General features: G+C 50.6%; 5 protein-coding genes across 5 annotated transcripts; 3 read left to right on the top strand and 2 right to left on the bottom strand.

Moving 5' to 3' along the window:
- Window positions 1–2750: 2750 nt before the first annotated feature.
- Window positions 2751–3728, top strand: P170DRAFT_479456 (uncharacterized protein; the record flags this gene model as incomplete). Its single annotated transcript, XM_024853678.1, has 1 exon — window positions 2751–3728. One exon carries the CDS (start codon window positions 2751–2753, stop codon window positions 3726–3728), a length of 978 nt encoding a protein of 325 aa, XP_024700218.1.
- Window positions 3729–6180: 2452 nt separating this feature from the next.
- On the top strand, window positions 6181–10804 carry fphA (putative sensor histidine kinase/response regulator). Its single transcript, XM_024855053.1, has 2 exons — window positions 6181–10119; window positions 10179–10804. The coding sequence occupies exons 1-2, from the start codon at window positions 6448–6450 to the stop codon at window positions 10494–10496; spliced, it is 3990 nt and encodes a 1329-aa protein (XP_024700217.1). The 5' UTR covers window positions 6181–6447; the 3' UTR covers window positions 10497–10804.
- A 479-nt stretch (window positions 10805–11283) lies between these two features.
- P170DRAFT_440121 (uncharacterized protein) lies at window positions 11284–12909 on the bottom strand. Its single transcript, XM_024849998.1, has one exon. It carries the CDS (start codon window positions 12776–12778, stop codon window positions 11612–11614), a length of 1167 nt encoding a protein of 388 aa, XP_024700216.1. The 5' UTR covers window positions 12779–12909; the 3' UTR covers window positions 11284–11611.
- Window positions 12910–14500: 1591 nt separating this feature from the next.
- On the top strand, window positions 14501–15858 carry P170DRAFT_479453 (uncharacterized protein; the record flags this gene model as incomplete). The annotated part of the gene is made up of 3 exons (XM_024853677.1): window positions 14501–14524; window positions 14587–14822; window positions 14886–15858. The coding sequence occupies 3 exons, from the start codon at window positions 14501–14503 to the stop codon at window positions 15856–15858; spliced, it is 1233 nt and encodes a 410-aa protein (XP_024700215.1).
- A 133-nt stretch (window positions 15859–15991) lies between these two features.
- On the bottom strand, window positions 15992–18501 carry P170DRAFT_501872 (flavin-containing monooxygenase; the record flags this gene model as incomplete). The annotated part of the gene is made up of 2 exons (XM_024854172.1): window positions 15992–18085; window positions 18447–18501. The coding sequence occupies 2 exons, from the start codon at window positions 18499–18501 to the stop codon at window positions 16125–16127; spliced, it is 2016 nt and encodes a 671-aa protein (XP_024700214.1). The 3' UTR covers window positions 15992–16124.
- Between the last annotated feature and the right edge of the window lie 561 nt (window positions 18502–19062).

The following is a 19062-nucleotide window of genomic DNA, read 5'->3' as shown; positions in this document are numbered from 1 at the left end:
CTCCACTCCGGCTTACCCCAAAGCATCGCTTTTGCTCTCCGTACCAATTGATCTATTATTGGCAATCATCTCTTGCATCTGTTCAAGTTGGTTCAGTGTTTGAAACTACGCATACACAAACTCTCTCATATAGCAGTCATTCTTTCACCTTGTGCCTCTAGGCCAACAAGTATCCTCGCTTTGCGGGCCTGTTCTAGGAGTATACTCAGTGGGCCCGATGAGCTGCCTGAATCTCCATAGTCCAGATGCTGGACTTCACACGGTTGACGAGGGGGAAACATCCAGAATGCATACGAAGTACATTGTTGAGCCTTGGAGATAAAAGCGATGCCACGAGCCATGCAGCTGTTTTTGAGCCTCCAAAATGGCGCATGAAAACCCGGGCAGTATGAAACAGCCCATCTGAACCACCCACTGGGTCGAGGATCTGAGACATAATTCGCCGATCCACCACGTACTCCGTAGCATCCAATAATGTCCATTTTTGCATTGCTAGAGTGCTCAGTGCTCAGCGTTCAGCAATCCCTGCGGAGCGAATGGTGAAATGGTTCTTGGCCACTTCTCGAATCAGACATGGCTTTGGCCCTGCTAGGACCACTGGTCTGGGAGAGGCAGCGTACCACGGAGTCGCTCCAAATCCTCGGCTGGACTCCGGATAAGACTCGGCCCTGCAACGGGACCAAAGAACAGTCCACGAAGATTTTCAGGCGACAGATGACAGTTCTCTAAAATTAGCCGAACCCCGCGAGCCAGCATTGCATGATCGCAAGAGGGCAAATCGAATTTGGCCATCCTCTCATGTTTGCGTAGACGTACGCAGTAGTAGTCCGGACCATGCACCACGCAGCGTCGGACCCACAAGTTCGGCACATCCTTTCTCGTCTCGGAGTCCAGGAAGAGACTAGACTGTTTGCCCCACAAAAAGGAGAGAGAAAAGGCCCCTCGAGTCTCCAAATCTCGCTCCGTTCAGTGTTCAATGCTCACTGACCGTATTGCAGGGTTCAAACAATCATGCACAATGCTCTCCCTTAGATTAGTAACTCAGAGCATATGGTGCCAAACTGTTCCTTAGGCACTCAAACCAGGGGAAGATTCACCGCCTAAAGCTCCCCTAGAGCGGGCAGAAGAAAGTTCGCTCAGAAAGGAATGTGGAGCAAAGCTAGACTCCATGGCGCGGTGGAGGACGAGAGGAAGGTTTCTGAGGTCTTCGTCAGCACTCTTTTGACTTTTTGGATTCATCTGTTTTCTGTTGGTTTCGACTCCAATTAACTTAGGCATTCTATACTTTCATCCAGGTACGTTGGAGGTCCTTGGGAGAGTCTTAGGGTCCGGGGTCTGGACCCCTGCATGGCATGATGAATGTGGGCCTGGTCAAGGTAAAAAAAATATATTTTGCCTGCGTTGTTTGGCCATTTGCTGGTTGACCAAAAGCCGAGAGTCAACCAGACAAGATATCGTCGTCCAACCAGGGAGTCTTGGAAAAGGCTTTCTCAAGGATCTGGTCGATAACTGGTTTCTAATTTTTAAGTCAAGTTAAGAGGGGAAGAACATCGGGTTGTGGTCTGGGCAGAACCTAGGGGCCACGAACTCTCAACGAAGGTTCATTTTGGGGAAAATTAAGAAAAAGTAGGGTAGTGGAAATCTGCGTTACCGAGGGATACTTTGCCATTCTTGTATCGCAAAATATCAATTAGAGGAGATCATTGATTCGGCAGATTTAGTAGCACTACTCCGTACACAGCACGATTGTCCTTAGTGGAGACGAGAGGACGCGCATTCTGCTAATCGTCTGGAGAAGCTAGTGGATGATTATGTCTTGACGCTCAATGCTTCGGCCCTGTGTGAGATGCTCAAACCCATCTGTAACATCGTGAAACTTCCCATCTTCATGCTATGAACCGGCTCAACATCGGCTCCGAGGAGGCAGGAGTAGGAGTAAATCCTCGATTCCGTTCGTTTCGGACGAGAGGAGGGCGGTCATGTGAGAGAGGCCTTGGCAGCAGTTTTTGCCAAGCTAGTGCCTGAATAGGCTTAGTGCCTCGACCCCAGAATTGCCCCCCGGACTTCTTCTTAATCCTTTCCCTTCGTTCCTTGTCCGATCGTGAGTGTTCTTATGCTTCGGTCCGTCGCGGCTTTCCCTCGTCTCTCGCAATCCCAGTGACGAATGGTCTCACGAACAATGCGTCGAAGGCTTCAATGCTTCTCATAGCCTCTCATATCTCTACCTATATATCTTATCCCACCTCGACTAACTGCCCCCTCCTCTCATTTAAAATTCTACCCTCAAGGGATCCCTGCCAAAAAAAGCCTTCCATCGCAACCCCGCCTAGTACTTCCACGAAACGAGAGTATGGTGTGACTTTCCATACGAAGATACTCAGATTTCGATAATCCCTGTTACATTGCCATACCACGCCCTTGTTGTTCCCTGCGAACATCTACAAGACGAACCGAGGTGCCCTGAAATCAAGAGGGCAAGCTGTCGCATTGTTGAAACCAAGTGACAGTCGAGTCGATACGCTTTAAATCTAATACTATTCGTTCGACAGAATCATGTTCTATTATATGGCTGGCTTCCGCAGCTTCCGAGTTTGAATGACCATGGCGTTCGCTGATCTCTCAATTCTTGTTCGAGGAATCGTCAGTCCACCTTCATCGTGGTGTCTATATCAACCAAACGCCAAATTTACCTCATCACACTACATTGAACCTGAAAACAATCTGGGGTGGGGCTAGTACATTGTTTGGTCATGACAGATGCTCTTTCGACCCCTCCGGAGGGTCTCATCGGAGGCTACCAAGGCGGTAGCTCCGTTGTCAAGATTTTGATCGTTGTCTTCAGCTCCATCGCCTTGTACAATGCCATCGAGCTGGTGATTCTTATTTTTCTCACTTTTAACCGCTATAGTGGTCTCTATTTTTGGACCATGCTCATCTCTGATGTACTTGGAGTTATCCCGCACGCTATTGGCTATCTGCTCGAATTTTTCGCCATAGGGCCAATATGGTTAGCAGTCACCCTTTCCACAATTGGTTTCTACGCAATGGTTCCTGGTCAGTCGGTCGTTCTCTACTCGCGACTTCATCTGGTAGTCCAAAACCAAAAGCTCTTACGCCGCATCCTGTACCTCATCATCGTCGACGCCGTCATTTTGCTTATTCCCACCACTGTCCTCACATACTCTACCGTCTATGTGGGCACAGACCCAATTATCCGAGGATACAATGTCATGGAGCGCATGCAGCTGGCCTGGTTTTGTGCGCAGGAGATTTTGATATCCGGAATCTATATTTGTGAGACCGTGAAACTCCTACGTCTCAGACCAGAAAAAGACCCCCAACGCCACAAAACCATGTACGAGTTGATTACCATCAATATAATCATCATACTCTTGGATGTGGCTCTCTTGTCTCTAGAATATAGTGGCTTCTACACTCTGCAGACGACGCTTAAGGCTGCGGTTTACAGCATCAAGTTGAAGCTGGAATTCGGTGTCCTTAGGAAGCTTGTTTCACTTGTTCACACCCACCCCACAGAATCCAGCTCTACAGAGCATGAGGAATTTCCTAATTTCGTGGATCCGGAGCAAATTACAGGGGACATCACCCATGCCACTCCGGTTACCGAAAGAAATCGCCCTGTCTACCCATGGGCTGCGATTTCGATGGACAGCCTTGCTTCATCCGACCGAAGGTTGCGCCAGTCTCAGGAAACTCGACCCCCCTAATTCTCGAATCGTTGTCTGTGATGCTAAGCAGGAAACGCTATACTTTTGAGATTCATTCCACTTCGTGATTTCCTGAGGGACATCGGCGAGCCATGGATTCAAACACCCCAGACCAGGTCACGCACAGTTGTCGAGCCAAAAGGCTTGAAAATGACCTCACCCGGCGCCGGATGTTCGAAAAGACTAGGCTGACCGCAGAAAGCCACAACCCTCGAAATGCCCGTCGGGCGGCTGACCTTCAAACTTTGCCATGGTCCGCATATCATGCGACAGATCGTCTCCCGCTTCCAAATTGCACAATCCTGGAGACGTGATTGTGCGACTGTGTATACCACATTGGGATTCGACTATACTCCTGATATTGAGTCTGCTCCAATACCGGTTCTACCACGAAATGCACATGAAATAAACTTATACATATCATTGATGTTACATATTAGATTTTGTTTTGTATCATAGCGTTGATGTCAATACCAATAAAAACCTTCTAAATCAAATCTAGCCAATTTGCCAAAGCCATGCTAAGATCCGAGTACAAAATTGCCGAACTTAGTCTGGGAGAGAGCCCTACTATTGTTTTGCTTTCTCGTTTTTTTTTTTTTTTTTTTTTTTTTTTTTTTTTTTTTTTTTTTTTTTTTTTTTTTTATTAGAAGAAGAGTCCAAAAGCAGTGTGAATAGCCTGGTCGAGCACAGTGGAATCGATATCCGGGTCGATAGTCGTTAGGCTAGATTTAAGGCCTCTTCCAAGGCCGGACCTTGGCGGTCCAGGTAAGTGACAGCTTTCTTTCCCTTATTTCCTCTTCCTTTTATTTTTGTTTTTGTTTCCCCCTGGAAATAATATTCTAGACTCTTCTACGGAGTACACGTCAAACCGTTCGTTGATATCCGATATCCGATACTTACCGTCTTTAGGGAAGAAGCGTAACTATTACTAAACGGTAATTACTCGTACTCGGGCTTTTGTGGGTCATCGCAAGGACCATTTCAAGTCAGACTCGAATGGAGAAGTCCGATTCCGAATACTAATATTAATATCGAGATCAGGGCCAGGGCGGGTAGAAAGCACTAGTGGTTACGTAGCACTGAGTACCGGGTGGGACCCATAATGTCGCTTGTTACGATCTTAATTTAGGGACGTTGTCCTCCCAGGAGTCCCAGGACTGTGGCGCTCGAGGTATTCTGGTCGCACCTTGGGCGAAGGGTTACGGCCATGCGAAGTCTCGTGATGTGAATATAATGCGTTCTTCATCAATCTTTCTAAATCGGGGTATGAGGAGAGTTTCTTAGGTACATGGGTCCTTCATCATTATCAGACCGCCTCCTGATTCGACTGCGCGAGCACGATACGAGGTCCGTTTAGAACCAGTCTGGACTATACCCAGTCACTATATTTGTGGAACGGGCGCTTTTCCTGTGCGACGGTTTCATGTACTCTGGTGAACCTTCCGACCATCGCAATAACCCCTCTCAGTAGTACTTCGTAGAAGGGGTGGAAGTAGGTAGAATCATGGGATGACAATATGACCAGGTTTGATGAAGATGAGGCGTTATGATATCAAGGTCAATGCGGTGATCGGCCATATGCATGATTGGATCATATGTTATTTACTAGCGAAAAGACTAGCTCCTACGTACTGATTCTAAGATATGCTCCGAAGAGGATTGTTTAGCTGACCATCACATGCTGGTTTCAGCACCGCGTGGAGGTGCTGATGATGATGAGAGCAGCCACCATCCCGCGCTTGATCGATTGATGGCGATGGATAAGGAAACATCCACAAGGGAAAAACGACTTGTGGAGTCGAGTCCTCCACGATGAGGGTAAGTGGGCCAGGTGGTGCAGGCGTTGATTGGGCACCGCCAACTTCTGGGTTTCCAATCAAGGCGCAAATGCATGGCAGCCAACGGACTACCGGCCAGCGACCAACCATGTTCCAGCCAGACACCGTAACCTTTTTTCGCATCCCGAAAGTCATTATTGCGTCGCGGACTCCCTTCGGTTCCTTAGTTGGCTCGACGCTGGCCGGCCTTAATTTTGCTGCAATTGGCGGGAGCCGCTACCGGTGGCGGCCAATGTGGTGCAGGCTCTGCGCCTCCCGCAAAATCAGCACCCTGAAGGTCGATTTCTCCCCGGTAAAGATCGGTGTATCCGGATGTATGGCAAGCCCAGCTCTGGTGGATGGCTTGTACCTGTGCTTTAGGGCTTGACCTTTTCTATTGTTTGATTTTTTTAACAGGCAGTACTGTTTCGACAATCCCCGCCTCGGCTGCTTTTCGCAGGGATTCCGTTCTACGATCGAAGCCTACCAGGGTTGCCGTCCACCTGGTAGTAACAAGTCCCTGCATTTGCGCATACCATCATCGCGTTATTACATAACAAGCCGTCAACTTGAAGTTGGCCTGCTTCCCCGTGCTCCTCCCCTCTTTTATTCCGTTTTCATTCCTGGACAAAATTCCTCTTGCGATGACAGTCAGCTATCTGATTCGCATGTCCTCCTACGACTTCATATATCTCTGAAAAGCCTATTGTGCCCGCCAACAACGCCAACTCCTCTCGAGCGACCCTCGTGCTCCCGTATCCCGCAATATCCACCCCGAATCGATCGCCTCCCTCCCCGCTCGACGCAAAGAATCCGATGCCCCAATAATAATCGCTCGCATTTTTCCTGACTCGGGCCTGGGCAAACCCGCCACTTGATACCGTCACTGGAGGCTTGGGATGGCTTCGAACCACGACGAGGCCTCCTCGAGGCAAAGCATAGATGAGCACTCGCAGCCATCCAACTCCAATACGGCAACCTCTCCCCCGCCGACCACATCCCCCGGACCGCCAGAAGAGTCTGCCGCTGGCGCTGCCGAGAGAGTATATCCAATCCGATCGATTATTTCTGTCGATACCTCGTCGAACAGACAATCTTCGCGAGACGTGACTTCTCCCACAAGGGGAATTGGGACAGGAGCCAGACAGCTTTCTATCATTGATTCTCAAACCTGGGACCAGTTGCAAGCACAGCGGAATTCGACAATTGGGAACCCTCCTACCGGCAACGAGACTCCAGTAGCCTCCCAAGGAGCTCCAGGAATCCCTGTTTCGTCCTCGGAAAATACAGAACAACCGTCGGAGAGGCCGAGGATCGATGATTCAAATAGGACGTCTTCCGATGAGATCCGGTTGGGAAGAAATGAAAATCGGCCCTTGATTACCCAGCGATTTGAACATGTTATCACCGAACAAGGCCATGCGATCATAACAGGGCGATCCAGTGATGGCTTCATGGCCTGCGAAGATGAACCCATCCATACTCCAGGTGCAATACAAAGCTTCGGTGCGTTGGTTGCGCTGCGCGAGGAATCCGAGGGTATTCTCGCGGTTCGCCTCGCCAGTGAAAACACCAAGCTTATACTCGGGTACTCACCACGGAAGCTCTTCGGACTCGAAAGTTTCACCGATATCATGCTTGAAGACCAGGCCGACATCTTGCAGGACCACATTGACTTCATCCGGGAGGACACGTACGACCCCTGCGCAGACGGCCCGGAGGTGTTTGTGTTATCTCTTTTTGGACCCGTTGGCCGACCGATCCGGCTGTGGTGCGCCGTTCATATCAATCCCGCCAATAAAGATCTAATTATCTGCGAGTTCGAGTTGGAGGATGACAGGAATAACCCACCGCACCCTTCAGATCAGTCGGTAAATACGACGCCAACGGATACTCTGGGGGTCGACTTCACACCGGAGCAACTGGCTGCTAGCACATTGACTGTCAGCCAGCCTTTGCGGGTGCTTCGAAAAGCGCGCGGAAGACGCGGTGAAGCGGCTGCCATGGAAGTCTTTGGTATTATAAGCCAGATTCAGGACCAGCTTGGTCGTACCGAAACTCTGGATGCATTACTCAATACGACAGTTGGAATCGCCAAAGAACTGACGGGCTTTCACCGTGTCATGATCTATCAGTTTGACATCGACTGGAACGGTATAGTGGTAGCCGAATTGGTAGACCCTAGTACCAGCAAGGATCTATACAAAGGGCTTCATTTTCCAGCCACGGACATTCCTAAACAGGCTCGTGATCTCTATCGGATAAACAAAGTCCGTATACTTTACGACCGTCATCAGGTCACTTCTCGGTTGGTCTGCCGGGCCAAGGAAGACCTGGAACATCCGTTGGATTTGACACACTCCTATCTACGTGCCATGTCGCCTATTCACGTTAAGTACCTCGCCAACATGGGGGTTCGCGCTTCTATGTCTATCAGCATTGATGGACCGCACGCACTATGGGGTCTGATCTCATTGCATACTCATGGTGAACACGGCATGAGAGTCTCCTTCCCGCTCAGAAAAATGTGTCGTTTGATTGGAGACACTCTATCGCGAAACATCGAGCGTCTTTCATATGCCTCTCGCTTGCAGGCGCGCAAACTCATCAACACCGTTCCTGCAGACGCAAATCCTTCAGGGTATATAATCGCATCGTCAGATGATTTGTTGAAATTGTTCAATGCAGACTATGCCGCATTGTCTATCCGAGAAGAGATCAAAACTTTAGGAGGATCAACGCGCTCGCAAGAAGTTTTGGCATTGCTGGAATACCTCAAAGTCCGCAAATTCAATTCCGTTCTTGCTTCTCACAACGTGAAAAGGGATTTTCCCGATCTGCACTTCCAACCCGGTTTTAAAACGATTTCCGGTATGCTGTATGTGCCATTATCAGCTGATGGTATGGACTTCATTGTCTTCTTCCGCCGAGGACAGCTAACCGAAATCAAATGGGGTGGGAATCCGTACGCGAAGAAGTTCGTCGGGAACCATTTGGAGCCACGCGGCAGTTTTCAGGTTTGGAAAGAAACGGTTTTGGATCAGTCTCGTGAATGGACCGAGTCGGAGGTGGAGACAGCAGCCATCATGTGTCTAGTGTACGGCAAGTTCATTAAAGTGTGGCGACAGAACGAGGCCGCTCTACAAGACTCGCAGTTGACGAAGCTTCTTTTGGCCAACTCCGCTCACGAAGTCCGAACCCCATTGAATGCCGTGATCAATTACCTGGAAATCGCCTTAGAGGGTACACTTGACAATGAGACTCGTGACAATCTCACCAAGTCTTACTCGGCTTCTAAATCCCTCATCTATGTTATCAATGATCTCCTTGACCTCACCAATGCCGAAAAGGGCCAGAATCTAATCAAGGACGAATCGTTCGATCTGCCATTGACTTTCAGAGAGGCAACAGACATGTTCCAGTCGGAAACTAGGCGAAAAGACATCAACTTCACCGTTCTGCAGCACCCCGGGCTTCCTAAGGTTGTACTTGGGGATCAGAGGCGTGTCAGACAGGCCATCACGAATCTGATCTCTAATGCCGTTCAGCATACGTCTGCAGGGGGTGTCACTGTGGAAATATCTCGTTCTCCCGCCAACGCCGACCCAGGCACTGCTGTGGTACAGGTAGTGGTCCATGACACAGGTTCTGGGATGTCTCATGATACACTTGAGACTCTTTTCCAGGAATTGGAGCAAATTTCTGAAGTAAACGACAATGATATTCTTGATCAAGAAGAAAAGTCACTCGATGCAGTTATGGAAGAGCAGGAAAAGCGGGTCTTGGGATTGGGACTTGCGCTGGTGTCTCGAATTGTCCGTAACATGCACGGCCAACTCAGCGTTCGATCAGAAGAGGGCAGAGGCAGCCGTTTCCAGATTTCGCTCCAGTTCACAGTTCCAGAAGGTCAAACTCCGTCCAGTCGACGCGAATCACACATCCCCATCTGCACTATCGAGCCGAAGACGCCGCTTCAGTCGAAAGAGGAGTTCATTCTTGTGGACGGCCGATCTCCTCCCAGTGAAAAAAGGCGTAGTGGCGCCAGTCAGCGCAGCGGAGAAAGTGCGAGGGACTCAAAGAGCGACTCTGAATCGGTTACCAAGATGCCAGAAGACCCAGTGACAACCGAGGAAACACCAAGCAAAGACCCCGAGACACAAGCAGAGCCTGACGTCCCGCAAGAAGAACATGTCGACATCCCGCCCACTGATGAAATGCCAATCGCCCAAGATCTAGCTACTCTGGACCCACCGCCCAGTGTTGAGGAATCGGGTGTGCCACAGGAGACCTCAGAATCTGCTCCTGCGGAACCAGAGAATCCCCAGGTTGAACAAGCTCCTGAAACTCAAACCAGCGAGAAACCTGTCAAGCCTCCCACGCCAACTTCCCCGACTACCACCCAAACCCTCCGTGTACTAATCGCGGAAGACGATCCTATCAACGGCAAGATCCTACAAAAGCGTCTCACGAAAACTGGCCACTCCATGCAACTGACCCTCAATGGCGAGGAATGTGCTGCTGCGTATCGTGCAGATCCTGCAGCATATGATGTCATCTTGATGGACATTCAGGTACGTGTATCACCCACTTGACCCTGATTCTTGAAACCCTATACTAATATGATACAAAGATGCCCATCGTCGACGGCATGAAATCGACACAAATGATTCGCGAGTTCGAAAACGAGTCTTCAGCAAACGACCTCTCTCAAATCTCCCAGCGAAACGGCCGCATCCCCATCTTCGCCGTTTCAGCTTCTCTCTTGGAGAAAGATTCTCAATCCTACACCGACACCGGCTTTGACGGCTGGATCATGAAACCAATCAATTTCACACGACTCAACTTCCTTTTTGACGGCCTTCACTTTGACGACGCCCGAAACAGTGCCACTTACCAACCCGGCTACTGGGAAAACGGCGGCTGGTTCACGAAACGACAAACGACATGAAGTTATGTCACGTTCTGAGCGACGTGATAAAAGCATCTTTCCACTTTTTTCTATTGTTTTTGGCGTCGAATCTAACGAACCCTTGTATACGATATGGGATCTGATTTTGTTGGTGGCATTTTCTTCCTTTGTTTTTTTTTATCGGGATCATTTCTTTTCTCATCATGAGGCCTGAGCTTTTTCTTCTCTCACATATTTCTGTTTCAAAATATACCCCATGAGTTATCTTCTGTGTTTTTCTATTTTAACTTTTAACCATAGATGGTGTTTCTGCGGGAGTTGGAAGCCCATCGTGACGTGATATCTAGGGGTCCTTTTTATTTATTTGCAATGTTGCTTGTTTAACTTTGTCATTGATGAATGAATATCAATGCTATCTATCCTTATCTCTCTCTCTCTCTCCCTCTCTCTCTCCCTCTCTCTCTCCCTCTCTCTCTCCCTCTCTCTCTCCCTCTCTCTCTCCCTCTCTCTCTCCCTCTCTCTCTCTTGTTCTTCCCCCCTCCCTTCTCGTTTCCTTCATGTCTAAAATTGTATCTTATAGGGGTGTGCTGGCTTGCCTTGCATCCCTTCCTGACTATCCCGTGATCCATCCCGCTCTGTCCCAATGATCATGTAGAGTAATCCTTTGGCCTCTCTCTGATGAAGCAAAGGACGAGGTATTAGATAGTCGAACCGCTTCTGCTGTGTATGATAAAGCGATAAAGTACATTAGAGACTATTCTTGTTTCGGATACTTGGATGCAAGGTAAGATAAACAAATGAAATGAAATTAGTATATATAGTGAGTGGTTAGAACCCTTAGTGACGGACTACATAAATCCCGGGCTTACATGCCCCCCTACCCCCTCCCCAGCGTAGATCCTTATAGAATTGACAATTAGGAGACCTAGGTCTCTGATTGTGCTATGTTTTTAGACCTTTTTCCTCTTCATCTATAGTACATGCTAACACGCGACCTATTATTAACCAAACGCCTGATATGTAAAGCGCGAACCTCATGAGCCTTTGTTTAGCTCAAGGTATTCCGTCGCGATGAGATTGACGACGGGGATGACGACGAGGCCGATGGTGGTGCGGGTGATGATGATACCGCTCATTCATTCACCCGCCCGGCCTCAACACTTGCTCTCGTGAGTAACCACCACCCCCTTACCCGACCCGGATGACAAGGCCGCGCTCGGATGCCGAACCAACTCATCTAACGAGAGGGCCTGCGACGAAGAGCTGACGAACGTGTGCATCTCGGACGCCGGGGTGTGGTGGGTACCGCTTGCCTGCTCGTTCACGGACTCGTGGTATTCGTCTAGTGTGCACCGTCGGGTCCTCGTGCAGGTGCCATTGGTCCCCAACTCCGCCGATGCCAGACAGTTCTCGGCTCGGGAGTTGGGGGTGTTACTGCGTCGGAAGGGGTTGCATGCATGGGCGATGGAATGAGCACGGGAACGCGGACGAGATTGTGGATTGATAGGCTGTTGATCAGATGAAAGCGGGTCAGACGGGAGACTTGAGGAGATGGAGGGGGCTTGGACGAGATTGATGAGTTTGTTGAGAATGGCGAATTCCATCTTTAGCTTGACGCTGATGGCGAAGGAGCTGTACGTCATTTTGATCACTCGACGGTCTTGGAACTCCGTGATCAAGAGTCCTGCGTCCAGAAAGACGATGATGAGCGTCGTTGCGACGAGGATCTGGCGGACTCTCCGGCCTTGGCGGCCTTTGATAGAGATGACGGGTTTGAGACTCCGGAAGGCCTCGAAGTTGTAGATGCCGAGGATGATGTACTCGCGAGCGCAGGAGACGGTGACGACGAGGCGTTCGTAGATGAGACTGATTTGGATAGCACGCATGCTTGGCTTGAAGATTCCAACGAAGAAAATGATCTGCATGGGGATGGGAAATAGCAGAGTAGTGATGATGACGAGCCAGAGGACGTAGCGGGAGATGCGTTGGCTGGTGACGAGGTGGAGGCGAGAGTAGAGGACCATAACGAGGGCAGTGGACATGATGACATATCCAAAGGCAATGAGGACGCCCCAAACATATGTGGACGCGAGGTTGAAGAAAAGGATGATTTGGGCGACGGCAAACATCAGGAGGCCTATGACGCTGATGATCATACTCCAGAAGTAGCAGCCGCGGCGGTGCTTGAAAAAGTCGAAGATCCAGAAGAAGAGTTCGAGGCCATTGTACAGACCTATGGCAATGAATGACACGAGTAGCAAGACGAGGACAGAGGGCATCTCTGATGCCGGCGTCGTGGGATCCTGAGCATCCTGAGCCATACTGGCTGGGGCATCTGCTTACTCAAAACCAGAAGATTGAGTAAGACACAGGTGATTTGAGATTAGAGAAGTATAGAAGACATTTTTGTGACAGGGATTTGAGCACTTGGGCAGGGGGATGATGTACAAGGTAAATACTTTTGAAAACCAAGGGGGTGTCCTTGTGGCGGTCCTGTACAATGTGTATGAATGCGCGATAAAAAAGTACCGTAAGAACGGCAAAACTTAATCGGTAGTCAAAGCCAAGGGTTATGCTTGACCAGGCAGACGTGATGGATATCGATCCATATCATTTACAGCACGAGCCCCTTAGATTTGCTTATGGGGAGGCCCAGAACGTTTGTTCGGCCGATCCTCTTCGGGCCCCAACACCGAGTAGGAACCAAACTACAGCAATCGAAATTGACTTGCGCCTGCGCCTCGATGTAAACTTGGACGTGGTTCTAATTCATGGCTGTTCATTCATCTAGCAGCCCAACACTAGATGGTACAGTGGGTGAGTTGTAGCATTGATTGGGCGTTTGTGCGGTATTCAATTTCAAAATTTGGAGAAGCAACGAGGACATAGAAAACGATATGGTCAGTTCACCATGTTTAATAGCTTCAGCAATTGATGTCTATTGCGCACATGCTATATCGTTACTCCTTATGAGGCTCTAGCGGGCCATCAGCGAATGTGTTACCATTGCAAGGATGTGTCCACGAGTGCAACGATGCGTGGGAGGAATCAGTTTCCCCTTCCCTTGAAAACGACCTGGTGAACCATGGTTTGCGATAGTCAAAAGGGCTTGACCAATTGGATTCGGGGGAACGAGAACAAAGAAAACACGATGGGTTAGCAGATAGATCATTTTTCCCTCCTACTCTCATAGCGGTGGCGTTCTGGAGCCTGGAATCCCGCAGGTGGGAACCCGTCAGACTCGATCGAGATCATCCGAGGTGCGGATTTTAGCTTTCTATCTTCTTTGTTCCCCAAGCCGGCCCACTGGAGAAGACCATCGACTAGCCTTGCGCGGAGGGCAGCTGAAAGGACACGAGTGGAATTAGTTAATCAACGTTGTAAATTCCAAATTCACACTTAAGGGGCTGGAACCAACTCGGCCGGTTCCGTCCATGTAGCATGAGGATCTGCGCTTGAGGCCATTGCAATGTGTCGTCACCACTTTGGTGAGTCAAGTGCACCCACAGCAGCCACTGAAGGAAGTCCCAGTTAAGGGGGCAAAATAAGATGCCGAGGTGAAGAGAGCTTGTCTACTTTGACGAATGTCTTCCCTACTAAGTAGAGAGACCAGTGTCTTTCATGCTATTTTGTGCCCCGTACGTGCCAGTGTCAATGGGTCGGCATAATGGCTTGATTTGATGCCGAGAAAGAGGTTGATGACTGCACGGAGCAAATTGACAATAACCTACTTGTCCTTGGTTGTACAAGAGGAATGGGAGAGATGGCGAGGATGAATTGGGGGAAGGGAAGGGAGGACAGAGGAAGAGGAAGTGACAGACGGACGGGTGGTCTGTGCGGGCAGCTGACGTTGAGCATCGCCTTTCTGCCTTCTTCCTTCTGCTGTCTCGCCTCTCCCCTCCTCCGCCATCCCCTTTCCGGTCGACTGTTCCAGGGGATTGCCAAATCCCTCTTTATCGCTCACTTGAGGATGCTTTGGAGCTAGGCCTGCTAAGCTCATTCTTATCAAATCCTGCCCAACGCGCCCACAAACACCGTTGGTCATGGTGTCCCTGTGGCCCTTCAAGGTAGGCCGCCACTCTCGTGGCTTCGCAAACGACCCCGGCTAACCCATTTGTGCGATATCCAGGGAGAAGACAACTCTCCGGCTTCGTTCGAGAAGGCCCTTTCCACTCTTTCGACCAAAATTACCCAGACCACCTCCCGATTGGATACTCACCGCCAAAATGCCCGTCGTTTCAAAGCCCTTTGGACTCTGTACACCACCTTCGCTTACCTGCTCTACTCGATCATCTTGGCCCTCGTTTTAGGATGGGAGAATTGGGGCGTGAAGGAATACTCCGCGGTTGCTGGCGGTCCTGTCCTGTAATGACTTTTCGCCCTTTCGTCGCTTTTCCACCGACCCAGACTAACAACTCCGGTGCTTAGGATCTACGCTGTTCGCGCAGCAGCCAGCAAGTATTTCGACTATCGCATCGGTAAATCCCAACGGTATCTGGATGACCTCCAGAAACAGCGCGATGAAACCATTGAAAAACTCAAGGTCGCCACGAAGTACAACTCGACCCAGCAGCTGTTGGAAAAATACGCAGGGGAGTCGCCGACACCACAACGCGCCAACAAATCCGGCGACGAGAAACGCAAGCCGGACGCGAAACGCAAGCCCGCGAATCCTTCACCTCCCATCCAGCGAACCGGCCTCGCGCCTCCTCCGACGGCCAACATCCCCAGACCGACCCCCCCTCAATCGCCTCAACCCGCCCCCTCTCCCGACCTGCAGCTTCCTCCGTCCCCGTATGCTGGCTCGCCCCTGCAGCAGCCTGCTGCAAATACCCCGCAGCCGCAGTCGCCGCAACCGCCGCCTTCCGGATTCGACGAACCCGGATTCGCTCCCAATGCTTTCCCCAGTGCCCCGCAATATGTCGAGCAGTCCCATTGGTACGATCGCTTGCTGGACGTCCTCTTGGGCGAAGATGAGACACAGCCCAAGAATCGCCTCGCGTTGATTTGCACCACCTGCCGACTTGTGAACGGACAAGCGCCCCCGGGTATCAAGACGCTGGAGGAACTTGGCCGCTGGCGCTGTGGCAGCTGCGGATCCTGGAATGGCGAAGAAAGCGAGACCAAAAAAGTTCTTGCTGGCATCCGAAAGCCAGCCGCCGAGCGATCATGGGCTAAAGCCGACCCCGAGACGAATTCTTCGATAGGCGACGCCACTGACGAGGGCGTGATGGTCGCAGCTAGCGAGGATGACCTGGCGGAATCGCGAAGCTCTGATGGTGAGGTTCCAGTCGAGGAGGAGGAAGAAGAAGAAGAAATTGTGCCTGAACCCGAGCCTGAGCCTCAACCTAAGCCGAAAGCGACTCGAGGGCGTCCCAAGGGCAGCAAGAACAAGAAATGAGAGCGATTCCGGCATTTTGTGTAGCATTCAATTGGTGCATTCCGTCCTTCACTGCTAGCGTTTCTTTATATGTTCTTTAGACTATACGTCAGGTTTTCCTTACCCAGTCAGTACCTTTCTTGTTTCCCTGTTTTTCCTAGGTTATCATGAAATCATGTGATGTCAAACTACTCTATACTTGCAGGTTGATTTTCGTGATCAGAACTGTTCCATTGGCCTTGAAATTCATTATCTTTACCCTACATCTTCTCGCCAGGCAGACATTCTTAAGCAGCTCCCCTAACGTGGAGGTCAGACATCCTATCACCCTTATGCCAGGCTGCCAAAATATCCAGGTAATCCAACATTCCTCTGCCCCAAGGGATCGATCGCGCTGCCTTTATCTGTTCTTCCGGGGTCTGAACACGGTTCCAGGCCCCTTCACCATTGATATAGCCAGGAGTACAACCAGAGACCGCGGCGTAGGCGTAGGCGTTGCCCGCTACAGCCACAGCCCAGGCCTCCTCGGCTTCGAAAGTTGGTTCAAGAACCGGCCGTTTCGACGAACCCGCATGCTCTTGTGCTGCTGCAATAATTCGTGCCGTATGAGACGCCAGCACATCCATAATATGCATGGCATTCACCGCAGTCCCGGCTTGTGCGAATCCTGTCAACACGAGATTGGGAAACCCGTGGCTGAGCACCCCGTGGAGCGTGCCGGCTCCCTTCTTCCATTTGTCGTCCAGGGATACTCCGTCCCGGCCCTTCACCTCAATTCGGGCTCTGAATGCCGGGCCGCTGGCCGAGAAAGCCTCGAAGCCTGTTCCTAGGATGACTACATCGACATCGTACTCCTGTCCGTTGAATCGCACCCCGCGTGGCGAAAATCCATCAATGCCCTTCCCGCCGGTGTCTACCAGGTGCACGTTCGGCTCATTGAACGCGTCTAGATAGTCGTCATGGAAGCAAGGTCGCTTGCACCAGCCTTGATACCATGGCTTCAGGCTCTCCGCCGTAACCGGATCCTTCACGACGGCGTCGACTCTCTGGCGAATGCGCTCCTGACGCTGCAAATCCAGTCGGTTAAGGGTCTCGGCATACTCGGCCACATTTGTGGCTGTCAACGACTGCACTGCCGGTCCTCCAAGCACGGCTGAATACGACGGGAAATTCGTCCACCCGTCGTCCACCATGTTCTTCGCCGGGAGATCGGGGATCCGAGAGATGAACGCTGCCATGTTATCCCTGCGCTCTTGCTGCCAGCGACTTCTGCCTAGGGTGACATCCCGTCGCCATTCCTCCGGGTCGATTTCCTTCTGCCCACGCACGTCCACGGCTGACGGGGTCCGCTGGAAAACAAACACCTCGCCGGCCCATCGGGCTAGCTGAGGAACGACCTGGATGCCCGTGGCCCCGGTGCCTAGGAAAGCGACTCGCTTTCCGCGAAGAAGGCTCAGAGTCGGGTCTTCCGGAGATCCACCAGTGTATTCGTAGTCCCAGCGGGAAGTATGGAACATGTGTCCGCCATAGACGTCGAGGCCTGGCAGACGTGGTAGTTTCGGACGATTCAGGAATCCCGATGCCAGGATGACGAAGTCCGAGCGGACCACATAAGTTTCCTCGATGCTGTTACCGATGGGGTGCTTCCGGATCACGGTAGTGGACCACTCGCAACTATCCTCGCTCCAGACGCTTTCTTTGATCGTACTACCGAAGAGAGGACGACTCTGGAACCCATACTTCTCCACCAGCAGATCGACATAGTGTCTCAGCTCTGGGCCGTACGAGTAGCGATGCTTGGGTATGTACTCGATCTCATCAAGCAGAGGCAGGTAGCAGGCGCTTTCGACATCACACATCAGGCCGGGGTACCGATTCCAGTACCACGTTCCACCGAAACCCCAGGCCGAGTCCACAAAGACGAAGTCGTCTGCTTTGAACCCGACCGTTTGGATCAGTCGAACAGCGAAGGTGAGAGCGCTGAACCCGGCGCCGGTGATAACCACCTTCGTCTTGCCGCCGTTCGCTACTGGGGCGGGCTGCGACAGGTAAGGATTCTGCCTTTGGTTCTCGTCACCGCGGATCCAGGGGTCTTCTGCGAAATGCTTGAGTTTGTCGGAGAGGGCGATGTCGGCGTATTGTGTGGCCCCGTCGGGGCGAAGACGTTTCTTGCATTCGGCGGCATATTTCTCCAAAGTAGCAGCGAAATCAGCTTCTGGGGTGGCAATTGAGCCCAGTGTCGAGGGCTCTTTCTTTTGCTTTTTTTTTTTTTTTTTTTTTTTTTTTTTTGAAGGTGTTGTTTTTATTGATGCTGGTCGTCTCTAGAGAGAAAGAACTATGGCTACGGTGCCCTATGTATAGTATTCCGGATCAAAGGAATAAGACTAATGACAGCCTTCGAGAAGGTAGTATCTATCTACGCGCTGAAAAAAGCCACCGAGCAAATATCATCTGTGTGACGGTATTAAAAGGATAAATAGGCCAACTGCATAGGATGTTCACAGACTTCTTTGTACTGTACTAGGGGTGTTGGATATTTGAAAACCGCGCTTGCCGTGGCGGACTGCATTCAGTGCCACCATAAGCAGGGGATGACTTTACGTACATACTACACGGGCATACTTCTGAACCCCTGTAAGCTGACGTGTCAAGTCTGAATTCCATGTAGTAAGCTTCGGGGTATGCAACTATAGCACAAGGATATTGATTCTTTCACTTTCCCCTCCCCTTCTCTTGGAGACCTTCAAGTATGGCTCAAGCATAGGAAGAGGTATGAGCGTTGGACACAGCAAGACATGTAGTAAGAGAACAATAGTACTAGTCTAGTATACTCCCCCAAGAACATATCGAGTAGGGTTGGTGAGAATACCGCCTTGCCAGCTATATTTGACCATGTTTAAAACGTTTTTGAATTTGGAGCCGAGGTAGCTGTTACACAGAAATGCCATCCACCAGCTACTTCGTACATTGTGTGATTATAATAGCGGTGAGTGGCTTGTGTATTCTTAAGACGCCTGTGCAGGTTACACATAATAGTACGTCCTATTAAAATTCCAGTCACCCACCTACGAGCACGCCGGGCAATAACATATGACACCTCGTTGATTCTGCTTAGCTACAGGAGGTGTCGACGCTATAGGATGCGCCCTGTCTGTAGTGTATTTCTTCTTGCACACATATGAGGGGTAGTATATTGGCATAGACTTACAATAAGTAGGACAAAGA

The sequence above is a fragment of the Aspergillus steynii genome (assembly GCF_002849105.1).
Source record: "Aspergillus steynii IBT 23096 chromosome Unknown P170scaffold_8, whole genome shotgun sequence".
NCBI classification, from domain to species: domain Eukaryota; kingdom Fungi; phylum Ascomycota; class Eurotiomycetes; order Eurotiales; family Aspergillaceae; genus Aspergillus; species Aspergillus steynii.
Note: the sequence above shows the minus strand (reverse complement) of the source record. Positions and strands in the feature narration are given on the sequence as shown.

Coding starts and splice junctions, on each gene's coding strand:
- fphA (XM_024855053.1), top strand. CDS start 6,448: ATGGCTTCGAACCACGACGAGGCCTCCTCGAGGCAAAGCATAGATGAG. Junction 10,120..10,178: donor TCATCTTGATGGACATTCAG/GTACGTGTATCA, acceptor TATGATACAAAG/ATGCCCATCGTCGACGGCAT.
- P170DRAFT_440121 (XM_024849998.1), bottom strand. CDS start 12,778: ATGGCTCAGGATGCTCAGGATCCCACGACGCCGGCATCAGAGATGCCC.